This window comes from Mobula hypostoma, chromosome 3, assembly GCF_963921235.1.
Source record: "Mobula hypostoma chromosome 3, sMobHyp1.1, whole genome shotgun sequence".
Taxonomy (NCBI): domain Eukaryota; kingdom Metazoa; phylum Chordata; class Chondrichthyes; order Myliobatiformes; family Myliobatidae; genus Mobula; species Mobula hypostoma.
The window spans coordinates 46,117,389-46,138,122 of record NC_086099.1 but is presented as its reverse complement, the minus strand read 5'-3'; the positions used below and the strand labels follow the sequence as shown (position 1 = coordinate 46,138,122).

General features: G+C 41.0%; 2 protein-coding genes across 3 annotated transcripts in view; both read left to right on the top strand.

Moving 5' to 3' along the window:
* LOC134343400 (3',5'-cyclic-AMP phosphodiesterase 4D) overlaps window positions 1–10,843 on the top strand; it is a 541,959-nt gene extending 531,116 nt beyond the window's left edge. The window contains exon 4 of the mRNA XM_063042106.1: window positions 10,584–10,843. Within this exon, the coding sequence (XP_062898176.1) occupies window positions 10,584–10,587 (4 nt within the window). The 3' untranslated portion in view covers window positions 10,588–10,843. The remainder of the gene's footprint in view (window positions 1–10,583) is intronic.
* Window positions 10,844–11,859: 1,016 nt separating this feature from the next.
* pde4d (phosphodiesterase 4D, cAMP-specific) overlaps window positions 11,860–20,734 on the top strand; it is a 698,763-nt gene continuing 689,888 nt past the window's right edge. Inside the window, exon 1 of one of the 2 annotated variants that reach the window (XM_063042963.1) lies at window positions 11,860–12,427. In XM_063042963.1, coding sequence (XP_062899033.1) covers window positions 12,159–12,427 — 269 coding nt within the window. In that variant the 5' untranslated portion in view covers window positions 11,860–12,158. The remainder of the gene's footprint in view (window positions 12,428–20,734) is intronic. The other variant, XM_063042964.1, reaches the window with a different exon arrangement.

The window sequence follows — 20,734 nt, the reverse complement described above, 5'->3', positions numbered from 1 at the left end:
CCTGCTTCAACCACTTCCGCTTGCAGCTCATTCCATATACTGACCACACTCTGGCTGAAAAAGTTGCTCTTGAAGTTTCTATAAAATCTCTCCTTTCTCACTTTAAATCTACGCCATCTACTTCTTGCGTATAATCATATGTATCAATGCTTATTGGACTAACTTAACCAGTTAAATATTCGACCTCTGTCCTAGCAGACAAATCACACCATTTCAAAGTTCAAAGTAAATTTAATATCAAAGTACATATTATATGCAATTCTGAAATTCATTTCCTTGCAGGCAGTCACAGTAAGTACAGGAACCACGAGAGAATCAATAGAATGAAAGACCTCACTCAACAGGATGGACAAACAAGCAGTGTGCAAAAGCCAACAAACTGTGCAAATACAAAAAAAAATGAATATCTAAGCAATAAATATCGAGAACATGAGACGAGTCATTGAAGATGAGTTCATAGGTTGTGGGAAAAATTCAGTGTTGGGCTGAGTGAAGTTATCCCCTTTGGTTCAAGAGCCTGATCATCAATAAAGACAGAAGTGGTATGTTATCACATAGAACACAGAACATAGAAATCTACAGCACATTACAGGCTCTTCAGCCCACAATGTTGTGCTGACCATATCACCTACACTAGAAGCTGCCTAGAATTCCCCTACTGCGTAGCCCTCTATTTTTCTGAGCTCCATGTACCTATCTAAAAGTCTCTGTGTGAAAAACTTACTTGCTGAATTCCTTTTGGATGTATTGCTCTGGATTTCCAGCATCTGCAAAATCTCTTGTGTTTTGACAAATCCATTATTAAACATTTACCTTCCTGCCACTCTATACCTCTGCCTCACAGACTGTGTGTGAACTGCAGATTCTCTAGTTTCCTACTAGAGATCTGAGGCATTCTTTCCTTATTTCCTGCTTTGCACGTTGAGACTGGCACTGGAATATTTAAATGTTAACCTGACATCAGGAGTCCTCATGCAAGATTCCAGGAAGGTGATTTCACTGGTTGAGTCTGTGGCAAAGAAGGCAAATGCAATGTTGCGCATTTATTTCAAGGGAATAGAATATAAAAAATAAGGAGATAATCTGAAGCTTTATTAGACATAGTCAGGTCGCACTTGGGAGTTTTATCAAGTTTTGGGCCCCATATCTCAGCAAGGATATATTATCATTGGAGAGGGTCCAGAGGAGGTTCATGAGGATGATTCCAGGAAGGAAGGCGTTAACATATCAGGAGTGTTTGGCAGCTTCAGGCCTCTACTCACTGGAATTTAGAAGAATGCTGGGGGATCTCATTGAAACCTACCGAATGTTTAAAGGACTAGATAAGGTGGATGTGGAGGGGATGTTCCCTCTGGTGGGGGTATCCAGAACCAGAGGGCATAGCCTCAAAATTGAGGGGCAACCTTTTAGAACAGAAATAAGGAGGAATTTTTTTTAGCTAAAGAGTAGTGAATCTGTGGAATGCTGTGCCACAGACTTCAGTGGAGGCCAAGTTCATGGGTATATTTAAAGCTGAAGTTGATAGATAGAACCCTCCTCTTCTTCATGGACCTACTTCTTCGGCAAGGACTCTTCCACCCCCACCGATGACCCCTTCTCCCATCTTCAACCCTCCTCTTCTTCATGGACACCCCGCTCTGGTCTCCTGCCTGCTCTGGATCTCTTTATCGCTAATTGCCGACGGGACATCAACCGTCTCGACTTCACCGCACCTTGTCCCCATTCCAATCTCACTCCTTCGGAACGCTCTGCTCTCCACTCCCTCCGCGCTAATCCTAACCTTATTATTAAACCCGCCGATAAGGGGGGTGCTGTTGTAGTCTGGCGTACTGACCTCTACCTTGCCGAGGCACAGCGACAACTCGCGGATACCTCCTCTTATTTACCCCTCGATCGTGACCCCACTAAGGAGCACCAGGCCATTGTCTCCCACACCATCACCGACTTTATCTGCTCAGGGGATCTCCCATCCACTGCTACCAACCTTATAGTTCCCACACCCCGCACTTCCCGTTTCTACCTCCTACCCAAGATCCACAAACCTGCCTGTCCTGGCCGACCTATTGTCTCAGCTTGCTCCTGCCCCACCGAACTCGTTTCTGCATACCTCGACATGGTTTTATCACCCCTTGTTCAATCCCTTCCGACCTATATTCGTGACACTTCTCACGCTCTTAAACTTTTTGATGATTTTAAGTTCCTTGGTCCCTACCACTTTATTTTCACCATGGATGTCCAGTCCTTATATACTTCCATCCCCCATCAGGATGGTCTCAAAGCTCTACGCTTCTTTTTGGATTCCAGACCTAATCAGTTCCCCTCTACCACCACTCTGCTCCATCTAGCGGAATTAGTCCTTACTCTTAATAATTTCTCCTTTGGCTCCTCCCACTTCCTCCAAACTAAAGGTGTAGCTATGGGCACCCGTATGGGTCCTAGCTATGCCTGCCTTTTTGTTGGGTTTGTGGAACAATCTATGTTCCGTGCCTCTTCTGGTATCTGTCCCCCACTTTTCCTTCGCTACATCGACGACTGCATTGGCGCTGCTTCCTGCACGCATGCAGAACTCGTTGACTTTATTAACTTTGCCTCCAACTTTCACCCTGCCCTCAAGTTTACCTGGTCCATTTCTGACACCTCCCTCCCCTTTCTAGATCTTTCTGTCTCTGTCTCTGGAGACAGCTTATCCACTGATGTCTACTATAAGCCTACTGACTCTCACAGCTATCTGGACTATTCCTCTTCTCACCCTGTCTCTTGCAAAAATGCCATCCCCTTCTCGCAATTCCTCCATCTCCGCCGCATCTGCTCTCAGGATGAGGCTTTTCACTCTAGGACGAGGGAGATGTCTTCCTTTTTTAAAGAAAGGGGCTTCCCTTCCTCCACTATCAACTCTGCTCTTAAATGCATCACCCCCATTTCACGTACATCTGCTCTCATTCCATCCTCCCGCCACCCCACTAGGAATAGGGTTCCCCTGGTCCTCACCTACTACCCCACCAGCCTCCGGGTCCAACATATTATTCTCCGTAACTTGCGCCATCTCCAACGGGATCCCACCACTAAGCACATCTTTCCCTCCCCCCATCTCTCTGCATTCCGCAGGGATCGCTCCCTACGCAACTCCCTTGTCCATTCGTCCCCCCCATCCCTCCCCACTAATCTCCCTCCTGGCACTTATCTGTGTAAGCGGAACAAGTGCTACACATGCCCTTACACTTCCTCCCTTACCACCATTTAGGGCCCCAAACAGTCCTTCCAGGTGAGGCAACACTTCACCTGTGAGTCGACTGGGGTGATATACTGCGTCCGGTGCTCCCGATGTGGCCTTTTATATATTGGCGAGACCCGACGCAGACTGGGAGACCGCTTTGCTGAACATCTACGCTCTGTCCGCCAGAGAAAGCAGGATCTCCCAGTGGCCACACATTTTAATTCCACATCCCATTCCCATTCTGACATGTCTATCCACGGCCTCCTCTACTGTAAAGATGAAGCCACACTCAGGTTGGAGGAACAACAGCTTATATTCCATCTAGGTAGCCTCCAACCTGATGGCATGAACATCAACTTCTCTAACTTCCGCTAAGGCCCCACCTCCCCCTCGTACCCCATCTGTTACTTATTTTTATGCACACATTCTTTTTCTCACTCTCCTTTTTCTCCCTCTGTCCCTCTGAATATACCTCTTGCCCATCCTCTGGGTCCCCCCCCCCGTCTTTCTTCCTGGACCACCTGTCCCATGATCCTCTCGTATCCCCTTTTGCCTATCACCTGTCCAGCTCTTGGCTCCATCCCTCCCCCTCCTGTCTTCTCCTATCATTTTGGATCTCCCCCTCCCCCTCCAACTTTCAAATCCCTTACTCACTCTTCCTTCAGTTAGTCCTGACGAAGGGTCTCGGCCTGAAACGTCGACTGCACCTCTTCCTACAGATGCTGTCTGGCCTGCTGCGTTGACCAGCAACTTTGATGTGTGTTTGTTGATAGATACCTGATTGGTCGGGGCATCAAGGGATATGGTGAGTGGGCAGGTGTATGGCGTTGAATGGGATCCAGGATCAGCCATGATGAAATCAGGAGGACTTGATGAGCTGAATGGCCTAATTCTGCTCCTATATCTTATGGTCTTGTGGCCTTAAAACACAAAGGTCCAGTAATTACATTGCATGATTCTCTGGTATGGTAGCCAATACCAAATTGGAAGGTATCAAAAGAAATCATGTAATTGGGAAATACTTGCCTAAGAAAATTATTAACGTACTATGGCTAACGAGAGGAGAGGAGAAAATGGTGACGTGACGCAGCTCGCAGCAGCCACTCCGGTGAATGATATCTGTTATCTGTCAAGAAGGGTGCCGTGCACAATCCTGATTTGATGGAGATAGACGTGAGAGCACGGAGGAACATCTGGTGAAACTTCTGAAATGCCTGTTTCACTGCCGCTGCTATTGTGCGATCCAGTATCTCCGGAGGGGAAGGCCCCGAGTCCTCGACTTTGCTTGTTGCTCGGCGGCGGGAGTGGGGTCGAAGCGCTCGGCAGAGTTAGTGCTCGGTGCTCGGTGTCAGAGGGCTGGTCAGAGGCTTGAAGTTTTTGGACGGACTCAGAGTCGGCTGTGGTCAGGTGCTTCCAATGCATCAGCAAGTTTGTGGGGAGGTTCATGGCAGGGAGAGTTTCTCCCTTCTACAGTCTGCTTGAGATGATGGGGCTATCAGGACTTGAGACTTTTTTTTACCGTGCCCATGGTCTGCTCTTTATCAAATTACGGTATTGCTTTGCACTGTTGTAACTATATGTTATAATTATGTGGTTTTGTCAGTTTAGTCTTGGTTTGTCTTGTGTTTCTGTGATATCTTTCTGGAGGAACATTTTATCATTTTTTAATGCATGCATTTCCAAATGACAATAAACGAGGACTGAGTGTCCTCATAATCTAGTCGAATCTAATCTAAAAAAAAACATCATTTTAATACAGTGAATTCCAGTTAATTGGGACACACAAGGACCAGTACACTTTGGCCCAATTGGACAGCTGCCTCAACTAGCCAAAGTTTCATGGAAATAGCTGAAAAGTATAAAAAAAGAAAAATGACTGTTTACAGAGTAACAATTTATATATTTAGATGAAATACAGAACAAAATAAACACTACCAATACATCTACAGTACCATATACTGTGTACTAGTTCCTAATAGTTATCGACAGAGGAATTCCTCTGCTTTGTCTTTTTGGTTGACTGTAAATGAACAAAATCAACACAGACACCGAGTGCAGATAATGGACTGCCTTCATATAATTGTATTCTGCAATTTTAATTGTAACATTCAAGATGATTGTTAATACCTTCAAATTCTTTTTAAGTCATTACTTGTTGAAGTAGTGAAATCATTTCATTTTCACTTCTGGCCGTTTCTGGCATCTGTAAGCCTGAATGTTTGAAACCGCAGTGAGCAAAACGGTTCCAAATTATCTAACTGCTTATTTCTCCCTAACTATCAGTGACAAAAGTCACTGCTTTTTGAACAGAAACACACACAACTGCTGATATTTAAAAACAGATCACTTTAAGCATGGTGAGAGTCTAACAGCCACACAAGTGGACGTGACTGACTCTGGTTAGAAACTACAGTCATCTGCCCCAGTTAAAAGGCATATTGTCCCAAAGAAACGAAGGCAATCCTGGCTAGTTTATCAATTTATTTTTTGTTGTTTAAGCGTTGTCCCAAATAAACATCTGTTCTGATTAACCGATGACCCAATCACTGTATTTGATATGCATGTCCTAACAACCTACTGCTCATTTGGCTCCTGACAACAATGTTATGCATCTGGTTCTGTGGATACTGCAAGAAAGACACCCTTTCATGGCTGCCACAGGCATAAGGGAGATGACAGGGTGGGGAGGGGGGGGTAGGAAAACAGGAAGGAAAATGTAGAGGGTTGGGGAAGTAGGTCGGTGGATTGGTCTGGGGAACAAGCAGGCAGATGAAATCAGGGGAAAAGCATGCAGATTCATATGAAGTGACTAAATAGAGTGGAAAGAAACTGTCCCCTTTGATAGAAGGATCAAGAAGCAGAGGCCAGAGCAAAAGTCATCTGTAATGTAGCCTAAAGTGACATGAATAATATCTTAATGTTCTTAGTGTTCAAGGTCTGAAACACGCAGTCAGAGGTATTGGTGACAGGAATAGGAGGTGTTATGGAGTAGACGCAAAGAAAGTTAATTTGTCATTCAAAAGGAAGGTAGATAAGTAATCAAAAAAGGAAACATTGCAGATCTATGTAATGGGGGAAGTGTAGTAACATGAACTATAAAACTCCTGAAATCAGCCCGCCTGAATAGACTTCATGGGACAAATCGATTATCTCCATAATGTGATATTTTGACTAAACAGAATTGATCGAGTTGTAACGAGCCCCCCTTCCCCACATTGCATTTTGCAAGCATCCCAGTTACAAAATCATGTCAACTTTTTTTTTCTCTTAAACACTGAGATGATTTTGGATCTGACTTGTTAGCTTCTTTGGGTTCCATGACCTTTTATTTTTCTGATGAACCTGGGATCTTGTCAGACAAGTTGAAATCCAGCTGAACTGCATTTAAAGCACTAGGCTCATTGTTTTCCTTGTTACTTTGCATAATCACCTGTCAAATAGTGAGCTCTGACTTTCCTTTCCATAAATTCACCCTGATTCCTAAAGTATGAATCATACTGCTTCACAGAAGTTTTCCCATAACTCAGATGTTTAACTAACTGGCCTATAGTTGCTTATTCAATATCCTCTTCTACAATAACAACCTATCAATTATATAACACGGTTCTTGTAACCAGAGCCTATTGAAAAATGTTGTTATACAGCTAAATTTAACACTCAGAGCTATAGACCATAAGACCATAAGGTTCAGGAGCAGATGTAGGCCATTTGGCCCATCGAGTCTGCCCCACCATTCAATCATGGGCTGATCCAATTCTTCCAGTGATCTCCACTCCCCTGTCTTCTCCCCATACCCTTTGATGCCCTGTCTAATCAAGAACCTATCTACCTCTGCCTTAACTGCACCCAATGACTTGGCCTCCACAGCCACTCGTGGCAACAAATTCCACAAATTCACCACCCTCTGACTGAAGTAATTTCTCGACATCTCAGTTCTAAATGGATGTCCTTCAATCCTGAAGTTGTGCCCTCTTGTCTTAGACTCTCCTACCATGGGAAATAGCTTTGGCATATCTAATCTGTTCAGGCCTTTTAATATTCGGAATGTTTCTATGAGATCTCCCCCCCCCCCCCATTCTCTTGAACTCTAGGGAATACAGCCCAAGAGCTGCCAGACATTTCTCATACGGTAACCCTTTCATCCTGGAATAAAGTTTATCTACGAAGAGGGATTGGCTTGCTTCTTTCAGGGCCGTGAGTAGTTTGATATTACATTTAATGTTAGTTATCCTGACTTCTTACATGCTACAAAGAAACTGAAGATTTGATTTAACTCTGCAATACATCAGAATGTTACAACTTAAATGGCAGTCTGTGTTGGAGATTCACCCCTGAATCAGTCTTATAAAGGTCACTGTTATTAGTTAACTAATGAAGAAGTGTCAAAGTCAACTGGTATTCAAAAGGTTAATCCTCACTGTTTCATTTCTTTCAAAATGATATTCTTTCTTTCTGGATATGGAGAAGGTAGACATATTCACTGGTAAGGTGTAGCAACAATCAGAACAATGAGATTTACAGGAAGGTGTTGTTTCCTGCTTGGGATTGCTACCTGCCACACCTCCACAATGACCTTAGGCCAGCTGCAGGGTCATCAGCTGGGGACCACCGCTCATTGATGTTTTTGCTCTGTCCCAGGATACTGACGGACTTTTACTGCTGTACCATTGAGAGCATACTCACCAACTGCATCTCAATGTGGTATGGCAATTGTCCCGTATTGGTCCACAAAGCACTCCAGCGTGTGGTGAAAACTGCCCAGCAGATTATCGGCACCCAGTTGCCCACCATTGAGAACATCTACCATATACGCTGCCTGGGCAGGGCGAAAAGCATTATTAATGATGCATCTCACGCTAACCATGGACTTTTTACTCTCCTCCCATCCAGTAGGTGCTGCAGGAGCCTCCGCTCCCACACCAGCAGGCACAAGAAGAGCTTCTTCCCTGAGGCTGTGACCCTGCTGAACCTCACATCACAGCGCTAAGCAGTATTGCCCCCATATTGTATTGTCTCAGTACTTTTATATTTGAGTGCTATAGCACTTACTTTTTATTCGCAGTTATTTTGTAAATAACACTATTCTTTGCATTTCTAGTTAGATGCTAACTGCATTTCATTGGCTTTGTATCTGTACACGGCACAATGACAATAAAGTTGAATCTAATCTAATAATCTAATTAGCCCTGGTACATCTCCTGGTGGTGGAGCAGTGACAGAGACATCTCCCTGCAGGTTCCAATGGAGTTGGCCAGTCCCCCAAATTCTGTCCTTCCTCCTCAGCCACAGCCACATCCAAAAGGTACCCTTTTCTGCCTCTTCAGCAACTCTCTGGTAGCCCTCCTGAGCCTTGCTCCAGTCACAGCCATATCAAAATAGCCTATCACAGTGGAAGAGACCCAAGATGGCATTGGTGAGACATGGCAATGTTTTGTGGGCAGCAAACAAAACTTCTGACGATTCTATTAAATATTCTTTTTCTGGACCAAGATCACTGCAATGTGTAACCTGTAATTTCCATTTGAGAGCTGTGCTTTTGAATCATCTGTACAACCTGGTATTTTTGCAGTATTCTGAAGGATTCGTCGAACTGGACTCTGGAGAATGCAAGTACTGCACAGCAGCCTTTGCTGTGGTGGTCCTGGAGCCGAACTGAAACTTCAGGCTGCATTGAAGTGGTAGGGACCGGGCCTGGCAGCAAAAAATGAACCGATATTAGGCCGGTTTAAGTGCCAAGCCAGATTTTAAAAGATCAAGGCATCAAGGCTGAGGGTGAAAGACGAGCCGGTGTTCAGCTCACTGTTGCCTGAGGCTTTACTCACCTCAGTGCTGAACTGATTTTGCAGTTGTGACCTGCAGCAGTGGAGCCCCTGGACTGGCTGTAGAGCCGAGCTGGCTTCGTGGCTGTGGACACATTAGCGGTTCACGTTCTGTGTGTTATTTGCCTATTTTATTATTTGCACGATTTGTTCTTTTCTAGCACATTAGGCATTTGTCAGTCTTTGTGATGTGGGGTTTTCACAGATTCTATTGGGTTTCTTTGTTTTGTGGCTGCCTGTAAGGAGACAAATCTCAAAGTTGTATATGGTATACATACTTTGATAATAAATGTACTTTGAACTTTGAGAAAGTAAAACACAGAGCTGACACATCTCCAGAATGTGAAGAGTGAAATCTGACATGGAGCCACATTGTAGCAACCATATATAATGGCTATCTTGGAATAATTCTTTAATTGCTGGAAAATATTTAATCTGGAAAGATCTGTAGTTCAATGTAAACTGGAGGGATTTCATATGCTTGGGGGAACAGTAGTAACATTATGAAGGCACATTTAGTTGATTCACTGTTCAATCAAATACAGTGATACTTTACACCATCCTAACATGATTGTGTATAATCCTGCAGGTTGTAGAGTAATGTAACATCAGGTACCCATAGGAAGGTAGTTGCAGGTGTTACTGTTCCAATCTGTTCAATGAGCTTTACCTTGCAATTTAATTTGAAATGAGCAAAGTGGGCATCCAAACCAACCATTCAATTTATAACCACTGGAAGCAACATAACATATTGTGAAATGTTCCTGGGAGATCTTTTTCATTACCTAGGGGGATTATTACCAACCACAGAGAGCATTAATTAGACACATTGGCACAATCGTGTTAGAAATGCTGCTAGCCTTTCTTGGAAGATGTAAAAGGCCCTGAGGCATTATTTGTAAAGTTCCCTAATTGTAAGTCTCTGCCACTGTCCTAGTTGGAATCAGCTACTCAGACGCAAATGGCCATACCTGGCATATTCTTGGCAACACACACACAAAGCTGGAGGAACTCTGCTGGAGGTCTCGGCCTGAAACGTCAACTGTACATTTTTCCATTGATGCTGTCTGGCCTGCTGAGTTCCTCCAGCACTTTGTGTGTGTTGCTTCGATTTCTAGCATCTGCAGATTTTCTCTTGTTTGTGACCTGGCAATTTCTCCTTCAGTATCCCTGGCAGAGTATCTTGATAACATTGGTGGATGCTAAATCTATCGATATCGGTTTGTGAGGTTTTAAAATGTGTGAAGTGATGGAATGAACTTCAAAATTATAAGTCGGTTCAAGTTTCATACTCTTGACTTAAAAGGTAATAAAATACTCAATCTATCAATCTTTTAAATTGGTTCAATTTAAATATTTCCACATTTGTACTGCTGAACTTTGTATGCAAATATGTTTAAATGTTGACATAATGAAGGTTAGGAATAATAACTCTTTTCATACCTAATGTAAACATTTGAGGCTATTTAATTTGCAGTCTGAATAGTGACATTTACTGAACACAATCTCTTCCCTGAAGTCTGAATTTTAATTTTTATTGTTTCGCGCAGGTAATTTGTGGCCCAGTATCCAACCACCGGACATTCTTGCAGATGGAGTATGTTAGGACAGGGCTAAGATTCTGTAGTGCTTTGTGTGTAATTGTTTTATTCTGACATTCTAAATTTAGGAACTGCTGTGCAATATAATTGTATTATAATTGCCTTAAGATGTAATAGAGATATTCCAAACCACAGTGAAACATCAAGAAACAAGTCATGTAAATGTGAAGGTTTCTATTTCTTCTAAATTAAAATGCAATATTTTCATGTTTTTAGATATTCAACACTGCATAAATAGTTAATATTCAAATTAAAGTTATTAATGACATATTTTATACATTACTTGAAAATATAATTCCCAATTTCGTAATTTTTATTCAAGTTTTATGTATTTTTGGTTAATGTTTTTTGAATTGTTAAATAGACTATATTTTAAGATGACATCTTGCTTCACTATCATGCATGATAAGCATTCTTCACCGTATTTGTTCAAGAGCATAAAACAATAATTGTTTAGAATCTTTTTAAAATAGTTTCATATGTTTTATTTGACTGCTGGTTTTATTTAATACAATTTACAACTGCAAACAAAATTTGCCAGATTTAACCATTAGTAGTACGTGAGCTTCTACATTTACAAACGTACTTCGCACATTATATCTCCTTCCTTAATTTTGCCTGCCAGTCAGTGCCAATACAAACATGCTTGTGGTTCTTGAAATAGTCATGCAATTTTTATCTCTAAATTTCATGTTTGTTGAATCTACAGTTGAGTACTGTTCTTCATTGAAATAATTGAATGCAGTGTTTAGAAATAAATAATCTGGAAAATTCTGTGACGAGGGAAGTCAAAAATTAATTTGGCATTATCAGCAATATCATTGAATAAGGCAAACAACTGATGTAGTTGTGTTTCTTCCAAAAGTGTACAAAGCTTCATCATTTTCACTGGTATTTAACATCCTAAACAAAAGATGTTAAATGACAGGAGCTTCCCTGGTGCTGCCTGTTGAATCAAGTTCTGTTGGACAAAAGCCCAGTTTTACAGCCACAGGAAAACATCTATTCTGGTTGTCAAGGCACTCACTTCCTGCAAATGTAAATTACAGAGAGAAGGGTCAAGCAACTGAGAAAATCACCCCAAAGGAGTTAAAAATTATGTAATGTTGCAGCATTTTATTTAATCGTATGATGGGTTTCTTGTGCACCCTGCAAATGCAGAACTGTGAGTAAGCCCGGCGTATTTGATTGACTACTAGATTAGTCTAACAGTGGAAGGGGTGTATTCACCCTTGTGCTTCATTCTTCCTGCTGCTTGCCATCATTACAGGTTCGTGTGGAAGTGATCTGCTTATTCTGTTACAGTTCGCTCATGCTCCTTTCACTCTCTCAGGTTTGCAATTCCTACTGAAGTGAAGACACTTGAGCAGATTGTTGGAAACGTTTTGTGGTAGAAATTTAATGAACCTGTGTATTGCTATCAATGTATTCTGATTAGCACAAGGAATTATTCTCAGTGTATCTTTTGTCGTTTGACTTGTTGGCTGTTTAGAAAGATCTTTTTATGACATTTTTAGTAAAATAATGGCAGCACAATCAACAAGTCAGGACACTACAGCCTCGCCGGATCCAAGAAAAGAATTTCGTTCACTTCCTTTGTTAAATGATGCTTTTGTGAAGATCATGAGTGGAAACTTGCTGGGGCATGAAAATGCTAAATCTACACGAAAATCACCCTCCATATCCCCCAGACTATCTCCCAACATTTCACCCAGAAATTCGCCACGTCTCCTCCGAAGAATGATGCTGAAGAACAATAATCAAAAGCGTCGATTTACAGTGGCTCATACCTGGTAAGAATTAGTTGATTCCAGCTGCAGTAAAGCCTGATTTTGGGCTTTAGGTGTTTGCATTTTACTAAGTAAAAATCTGTCGCACTTTTGATTTTTGGCAGCACATTATAAATTAGTGAATGTTTTGATTTTGCGATAAGACTTCACTCGTATCCTTCCAAACAGCCTGCTGGAAATATAATACATTTTACATTTGTAAAAATAATTTAATTGGTATTCCTCTATTGCTCCCACAAAGTTTAAAAACTGCAAAAGCAGTAATGTAAATAATCCACTAACGTTTAATGAACTCAGTGACCTCGTTTAATTCTTGCTTTCTTAACATAAGAATTTATGTTGACAAAATTGAGAAAAATGTAGGCTATGTAAGTTAGGTTAAATCAGGTCTGTGTTCATAGAAACTTTAACAATATATTCTATAATGTGACTTATCACCATCAGCAATCTTATACCTGTATTAGGAAAAATTTAAGTTGTATCAATTCACAATTCTATTCACATTATCAAATCTAAAAGCTGGTTGAAATTATTACTATTTCAAACAAAATGCATTGCTGCCTATGTCCTGTTTGTATATTCTCTGAAGAATTTAAGATTTGGATCTGTCAACCTCAAATTTAAGAATTTCTTTGCTATCTCGAGTTTCATTAAATCACATTTTGCATTGGAAAGAAGAAATATTTTTGCCAGGCAATTCAGAATCAAAATCAGGTTCATTATCACTGGCATATGTTGTGAAATTTGTTGTTTTGTAGAAGCAGTATAATGTAAGACGTAAGTTACTATGTTACAAAAACTACAAGTTCAAAAGCTAAAAATTATTGTGATCTAATCAACTAATTCCATATGCATCACCTGGGTTTATGCATGTTGCAGCATGGGTGTGCTATACAGATGTGTGAGGATACTGCATCATGAAACAGTAAATTGCACCTTACCAACATTCCTCACATACCACAATTTTGATAGTCAAGAATACAGAATACTCTAGCGGTAAATCACTCTTGCTCAGGATGGATTGAAATGAACAAGTATAGGCTGAGAAGGGCCACTTGATCCTTAGCCCATGTGCTGCTCCCGCTTTTGTCATCCCATCTAATTACCCTACAACCAAAGTCTTTTTCAGTTGAGCTGCTTTCTTGTTTACTGGCTTGGAAGTACTTTCCCCTAAGTCTTATTGCTTGTGACCCAGCCTGGCCTGATACCCATATTTTTATTGCTTTGAATTCACTTGGAGATCCATTATTTTGCCAACTGGAAGTGCTATGGGATTATTGAAATGGGGTGAACAAAATAACCAGATAAGATCTGCTCGAAGTAGTTCGAGGTAGAGAAAGAAAGCACTTGTAGCTTGTCTTTAACATCCTTTGAGTTTCTCAGAACGCAACATTGCATGCATTTTCGTCAGAGTCAGGAGATCATGGGATAGCACAAAATGTAGACTGACTTCCAGTATTGTCCTGAGGGGATGTTGCGTATTGGATTTGATAAATTGTAGCTCCACTTGGTCCTTTAGCTGGATGGAGCACTACTTAAAGAAGACCATTGTAGTTCTTTCCTGTTATTGCCAAATGTTAAATAAGCATTGTCAAAACAGTTTCTTTGGCCTTTATTTCCATGCTGTTTGGGAATTTCCTATTTATTTACTGATTGCCAGTTTTTCATGAACTGCAATAGTGAATTACTGAAAAATGCTTTTGATCGCTGAACCTAATGCCTCCTGACATGTCAAATTTGCTGAAGAGTGAAGTGTCTTAGAAATATCTTTCATTACTAAATAATAAATCGTGCCTAGCAATTCAGTTTCTTGTTCTGAGCATGCTCAAACAGCATCTTGGTTACATCTTGCTCAGTGCAGGCTGTTGTTAAAAATCAATAAAAAATCTTCAGAGAAATGTGAAGGTAGGCGACCAAATATTTGATGGGGTGTGATTGGTATGGTTCTCTTTTTGAACCACCAAAATGAATAACTCAGATGGCTTTCCGCTGATATGGGTAACTATTGTATATAACATCAAAAGCAAACTCAGGCTCATGGGGTAACAAAGAACTTCAATCTTAGCCAAGGTCATCATCACCCTCAACTTTTGTAGCTCTGCCTTTTTCTTTGCTCCCAAAGGAATTCTGAATGTAAGTCATTCAGCAGTAAACACTTGCACTAGCATTAAATGGAAGAACTTAGAAATATTTTTCTAGTGGTAAGATGAAGAAAAGTTCATTTAGTGGAGAACCTAACTTGCTGCTTTAACCAATCAATTGCCCCTGAAATATCTTTCACTAAAACATGTTGCCTCCTTAACTGTTGTTCTTTATTGCTCTTTAGCTGTCAAAAATTTTCCTGCTATTTATCTTTTTGGTGGGGTGGTGTGTGTCAGCAGTTTCTGAATCCTGACATGGTCTTTTCGCATGGCTACATTGTCAGCTTCTTTTCAATCCTAGCCTATTCTTCCAGTGTGCTCTGGGAGTAATTTAGTGGGAAATGCACATGGCCTCATGGGAAGAGACCTTATGTTAATTACACCCTGTATACTGGGTTTCGGCGGATATTATTTATTTATATTACATCCGAGGAATTGATTTTTTTTCTGGTTTAAATTAAAATCTATGGAATTAGAGTTATATTTTGAGCTGGACGAGTAGTGTAAGAGGTGGTGGCCTGGATGTCCCAGGGTTAAGTGCTGGGAAGTACAATGTTTATGCAGTATGTAAATGATTCTAGGGGAAAGAAAGAGAGGAAATTCACCAAGTTTATAGACTGTATTCAAATTAGCAGAAATGGAAATTGATGAGAAACAAAAATTAACTTCAATAAATTGGGGAATAAAATTAATAAATTCAAAATAGTTAGAGGATAAATGGGCAGCACTGTAGAACAAGAGGTTCTGCTTAACTCTGTTCAGTCCTGACCTATATTGCTGTCTGACTGCAGACTGCACTTTCTTTTGTGACTGCATGGTGTTTGAAAAAATTTCCATGCCTAACAATTCCTAATAACCATATGTTCCTTTGACTTGAATAAAACCTCTGGAAGTGTCTGATTTCCAGCTTGGCTTTATAGTCTGAATAGCTTACAGGTATTCCACCTGTGCAAAACCTGTGCTGTACTTGGTGGGAAAACCTTTGTCAGCCTTTTACATTTGCACTGCCCAAGGGATATTATCATCTATACATGGGAGAGAGGCAATAATATCTGCCTGGTGTCTGTCTGTCCGTCTGTCTGTCTGTCTCTCTCTCTCTCTCACACACACACCCCCTCCAAAATGAGCTTTGTTGATGGAATCAGGTATTGAATCCAACTAACATCCAACTACTATATTTATCTATAGTGTAGTTCAAATCAATGGGAGGGAAACATGACTTAACCATGAAGTCTGGCTTCAGCTAGGATTGTCTTCTTGTTTCTGTCTTATTTGTGCGCAGCATAGAACGTTTTGCTGAATCCATCAGGAACAACGTGAGCACAAGACAGTGATAATAACAAGTAATGGATTCACTCAGGTCAAGGCCTACTTATATTTACATTAAGTTAGTGTCTTCTGCTCAGCTCCATGGTCTGCAGATTGATTAATTTTTTTTTAATTAATTTTTTTTAATAATACTTGTAAACAGTTTGTGTTAGGATCAAGAGCCTGAGCCAGCCACAGGCTGCAAAGCAAGGTCTGGGAGACATAGACCCGTAAGCCTCACATTTGTGGTAGTTAAGTCATTGGACCTTTTGCTTACTTTCTAAGAAGGACAACAACATAACAATGAACAGGAATTCTGCAGATGCTGGAAATTCAAGCAACACACATCAAAGTTGCTGGTGAACGCAGCAGGCCAGGCAGCATCTCTAGGAAGAGGTGCAGTCGACGTTTCAGGCCGAGACCCTTCGTCAGGACTAACTGACCCTTACTCACTCTTCCTTCAGTTAGTCCTGACGAAGGGTCTCGGCCTGAACCGTCGACTGTACCTCTTCCTAGAGATGCTGCCTGGCCTGCTGCATTCACCAGCAACTTTGATGTGTGTTGGTAACATAACAATGAGTTTTTTTGGAATTGGAATTGATTTGTTATTGTCACATACACTCAGTGGGCGCTTTGTTTGGTACACCTGTACACCACGTTAACGCAAATATTTAATCAGCCAATCATGTGGCAATAGCTCAATGCATAAAAAAACATTCTGACATGGTCAAAATGATCAGTTGTTGTTCAAGCCAAACATCTGAATGGGGAGGAAATGTGATCTAAGTGAGGAAGTAGAGATTTTGGTGTAATACATAAACTAAATGCTGGAGAAACACAGCAGGTCAGGAAGCATCTATGGTGAAGAATAAAGAGCCGACATTTCAGATTGCGACTCTTTACCGGCATCTGCAGAATCTCTTGCTTTTACATTGGTGTGCTCACTATGATCCATAGTGTCTACACGGTTGGTCAGAACAGACTATTGGTAATGTTCACCTCTAGAAAATTAAAGCTGTCAACCCTCTTGACCTTAGCACCATTGAGCATATACAACTTCCTCACTTCCTAAAGTCAATGACAAGCCCTTTTGTTTTTGAGGGAAATGTTGTTGTTATGAAAACATCTTACTAAGCTCTCTATTCCTTCTTGCTCTCCAACTGATTGTTATTTGCGGTGCTGCCCCCTACTGTAAGCTTATAGATGAAGATAAAGCAGAATCTGGCCGTGCAGTCAAGAACGTACAGGGAGTAGAATAGGGTGCTGAGGACGCAGCCTTGTGGGGCACAGGTGTTGTGAATAACCATGGCGAAGGTGTTGCTGCCTTTTCTTCATTTTGCATGGAAGTCGAGAGTCCAGTTGCAAGGGGAAGTGCTGACTGAAGGTTTCAGATTTGGTAATGAGTTTGTTTGGAATTATAGTATTGAACATAGAGCTGTAGTCAATAAGCACAGGTGCCTTTACTGTCCAGATGTTCCTGTGATGAGTGCAGAGCCAGGGAGATGGTGTCCTCCATAGACCTCTTTCAGCAATAGGTGAAATGCAATGGGCTGAAGTTGTAAGGAAGGCTGAAGGAAATGTGTGCCACGGCCAACCTCTTGAAGCACTTCTTAATGGTGGTTGTCAGAGCCACTGGGTGATAGTCATTAAGGCACATTACCTTGTGTTTATCAGGTACCAGGATGATAACAAGCTTCTTAAAGCAGGTGAAAACTTCAGATTGAAGCAGGGAGACGTTAAAAATTTCTACAAATACCACCCCTTCCCCAGCTGATCTGCACTGGACCTAAGGATTTGGCTTGGGGCACTATCCAGCCCATATACTTTCCATGAGTTCCCTCTTTAGAAGACTGATCTTACATCTGCAATGGTGCCTGGGTTTCAAGTGTGGTGGAACCTGTCAAAGTGGATGGTGACATACCAAATCCCTGCTGTTTAAAATGTTCATAAGATATGTTAATTTCATCAGGAAGCAATGCCTTATTTTCAGTGTGGCTGCCCACTACAGCATACAAGTTCTGCCACAACTGATAGCATATCTAGGACTCAATTTTGGACACTATATTTGTAGTTATTCAAGTTGGAGTGAAGCTGAAATAATTTACCATCAGGTGAATCTCTGAAATTGGTTCACAACCAGTAATCAGCTGCTAAACTGCCAGTAATTTTACACTATAAGTAATTTGTCAGCACATCTATCTCTTTCTTTATCATAATAAATTTCAGGCTGTGCCATATAATTTTATAGATTGTCATGCCAATGGAGTGGGTAATGTACTGGATATTGCCTATTTTATTATGATGATTTATGCAGTAACTTTTATTTACATGCATAGTAAATTAATTATCTTTGGAGAAAATGTTCTTCTGGAGTCTGATGGAATTAGATTATGGAAATATTCTTCTAGTAATGGCTCATTTTCCTTCAATGAAGTCTAAGTGGAGTTTATTGTCCCATGCTCAAGTACATAAGGTGCAATAAAAAAACTTAATTGCAGCAGCATCACAGACACATCGCACCCGCTCTCTTCCATTTGGCAGAACCATGGAATAGCAAAGACACTGACTTCAATCTTCTTCACTGGGAACATAGTTCCCTGATTGGTTCCATGGCAGATGGTGAGGGAGTCAACCCAGGTTGTGTATTCATTCTTTTACCTACAGATCTACCTGATATAGATGTACCTGGCCATGACAATTCTGATATATGTCACAACATCATACTCCATGTGAAGACAAAGCACTTTCTTCATATGAAAACAGCCTTCATTCCGTTATAAACTACCTGTTACAGATTCAGAATGTCCATTACATCACTGACATTCTATGAGACCTATGTGCTCTTCCAAATAGCCTTTAAATGGTGGAAGCATTAAATATGCAGATTAGATTCTTATTAAATCTCTGATTAGAGGTTAGTGATTCACAGAATTGAAGAAACCATTTTGATAAAGGTGTATGAGTAGATGGTATCCCTAGTGAAGATCTAAAACTTGACACAATAGTGCTTTATCAGGAAAACAAATTTATGGGTTCATCCTCAACATTTGACAAGGCCAGAGAACTACAATACAGTTGTTGCAGCCACAGAAGGTTTTCCCTTTGTTTGCCACAGAGAAAGTCATTGCAAAGATCCCCTCACCCACCTTTCTGCATTCACCAAAAAGCTGCTCCGAGAATCTGTCCATCTTGACGCATAATGGACATGATTGTCACCATGTGATAACGCAAATAGAAAATCATCAAGTAGCGTCAGCATAGTCTTCTTCTAATCTCAAAAAAGCATCAGGTTTTCTTTAATGACATGGGCAAAGAGTATCTTTTTCAAGTGTGATTGTGCTTAGAAATTGCTCTGCAATCTACATCTCTGTATGCATGCAGGGCATGATATACGTCCAAGGATATAGGTGTATCGGAAAGATAGGTTAGTAGGCAGAGGGTGTGGTGTGGCCCTGTGTATAAGAAATAATATTAAATCATTAGAAAGCTATGACATAGGATCGGAAGGTGTAGAGTCTCTATGGGTTGAGTTTAAAAATGGCAAGTGAAAAGGACCCTAATGGCAGTTGTATACAGGTCTCCAAACAGCAGCCAGGATGTGGATTACAAATTACAGCAGGAGATAGAAAAGGCATGTCAGAAGGGCAATGTCATGATAATCATTGGGGATTTTAACATGAAAGTGGATTGGGAAAACCAGGCCACTACTGGACCTCAAGAGAGTGAATTTGTAGAACATCTAAGGGATGGCTTTCTAGAACAGCTTGTTGTTGAGCCCACTAGGGGATCGGCTGTGCTGGATTGGGTGTTGTGCGATGATCCAGAGGTGATAAGAGAGCTTAAGGTTAAGGAACCCTTAAGGAACAGTGATCACAATATGATCGAGTTCACTTCGAAATTTGAAAAGGAGAAACTAAATTCCAATGTGTTGGTATTTCAGTGGAATAAAGGAAATTACAATGGCAGGGAGGGGAACTGGCCAAAGTTGACTGGAAAGGTACACTAGCAGGAAGGACAGCAGAGCAGCAATGGCTGGAGTTTCTGTGACAAAGGAGGGAAGTTCAAGACAGATATATTCCAAATAAGAAGACATTTTTGAATGGAAAAAGGACACTACCGTGGCTGACAAGTGAAGTGAGAGCCAAAGTAAAAGCAAAAGAGAGGGCATACTAGGAAGCCAGAGCTGATGAGAAGATAAAGGACTGGGAAGCTTTTAAAAACTTGCAGAAAGAAACTAAGAAGGTTATTAGGAAGGAAAAGATGAATTATGAAAGGAAGCTGGTGACTATAGTATCAAAGATACTAAAAGCTTTTTCAAGTATATAATGGGTAAAAGAGAGTTGAGGGTAGATACAGAATCATTAGAAAATGATGCTGGAGATATTGTAATGAGAGACGCAGAGATGGCAGGAGAACTGAATGCATATTTTTCATCAGTCTTCACAATAGAAGACATCTGCAGTATACCGGACATTTAGGAGTGTCAGGGAAGTGAAATATGTGCAGTAAAAATTATGACTGAGAAGGTGCTCAGGAAGCTTAATGGTCAGAGGGTGGATAAATCTTCTGGACCTGATGGAATGCACCCTCGGGTTCTGAAGGAAGTAGCTGGAGAGATTGCAGATGCATTAACGATGATCTTTCAAGAAACAATATATTTTGGCATTGTACCAGATGACTGGAAAATTGCAAATGTTACTCCTCTATTTAAAAAGAGTGGGAAGCAGCAGAAAGGAAACTATTGACCTGTTAGCCTGACATCAGTGGTTGGGAAGTTGTTGGAATCGACTGTTAGGGATGAGATTATGGAGTACTTGGAGGCACATGATAAGATAGGCCAAAGCTAGTAGAGTTTCCTGAA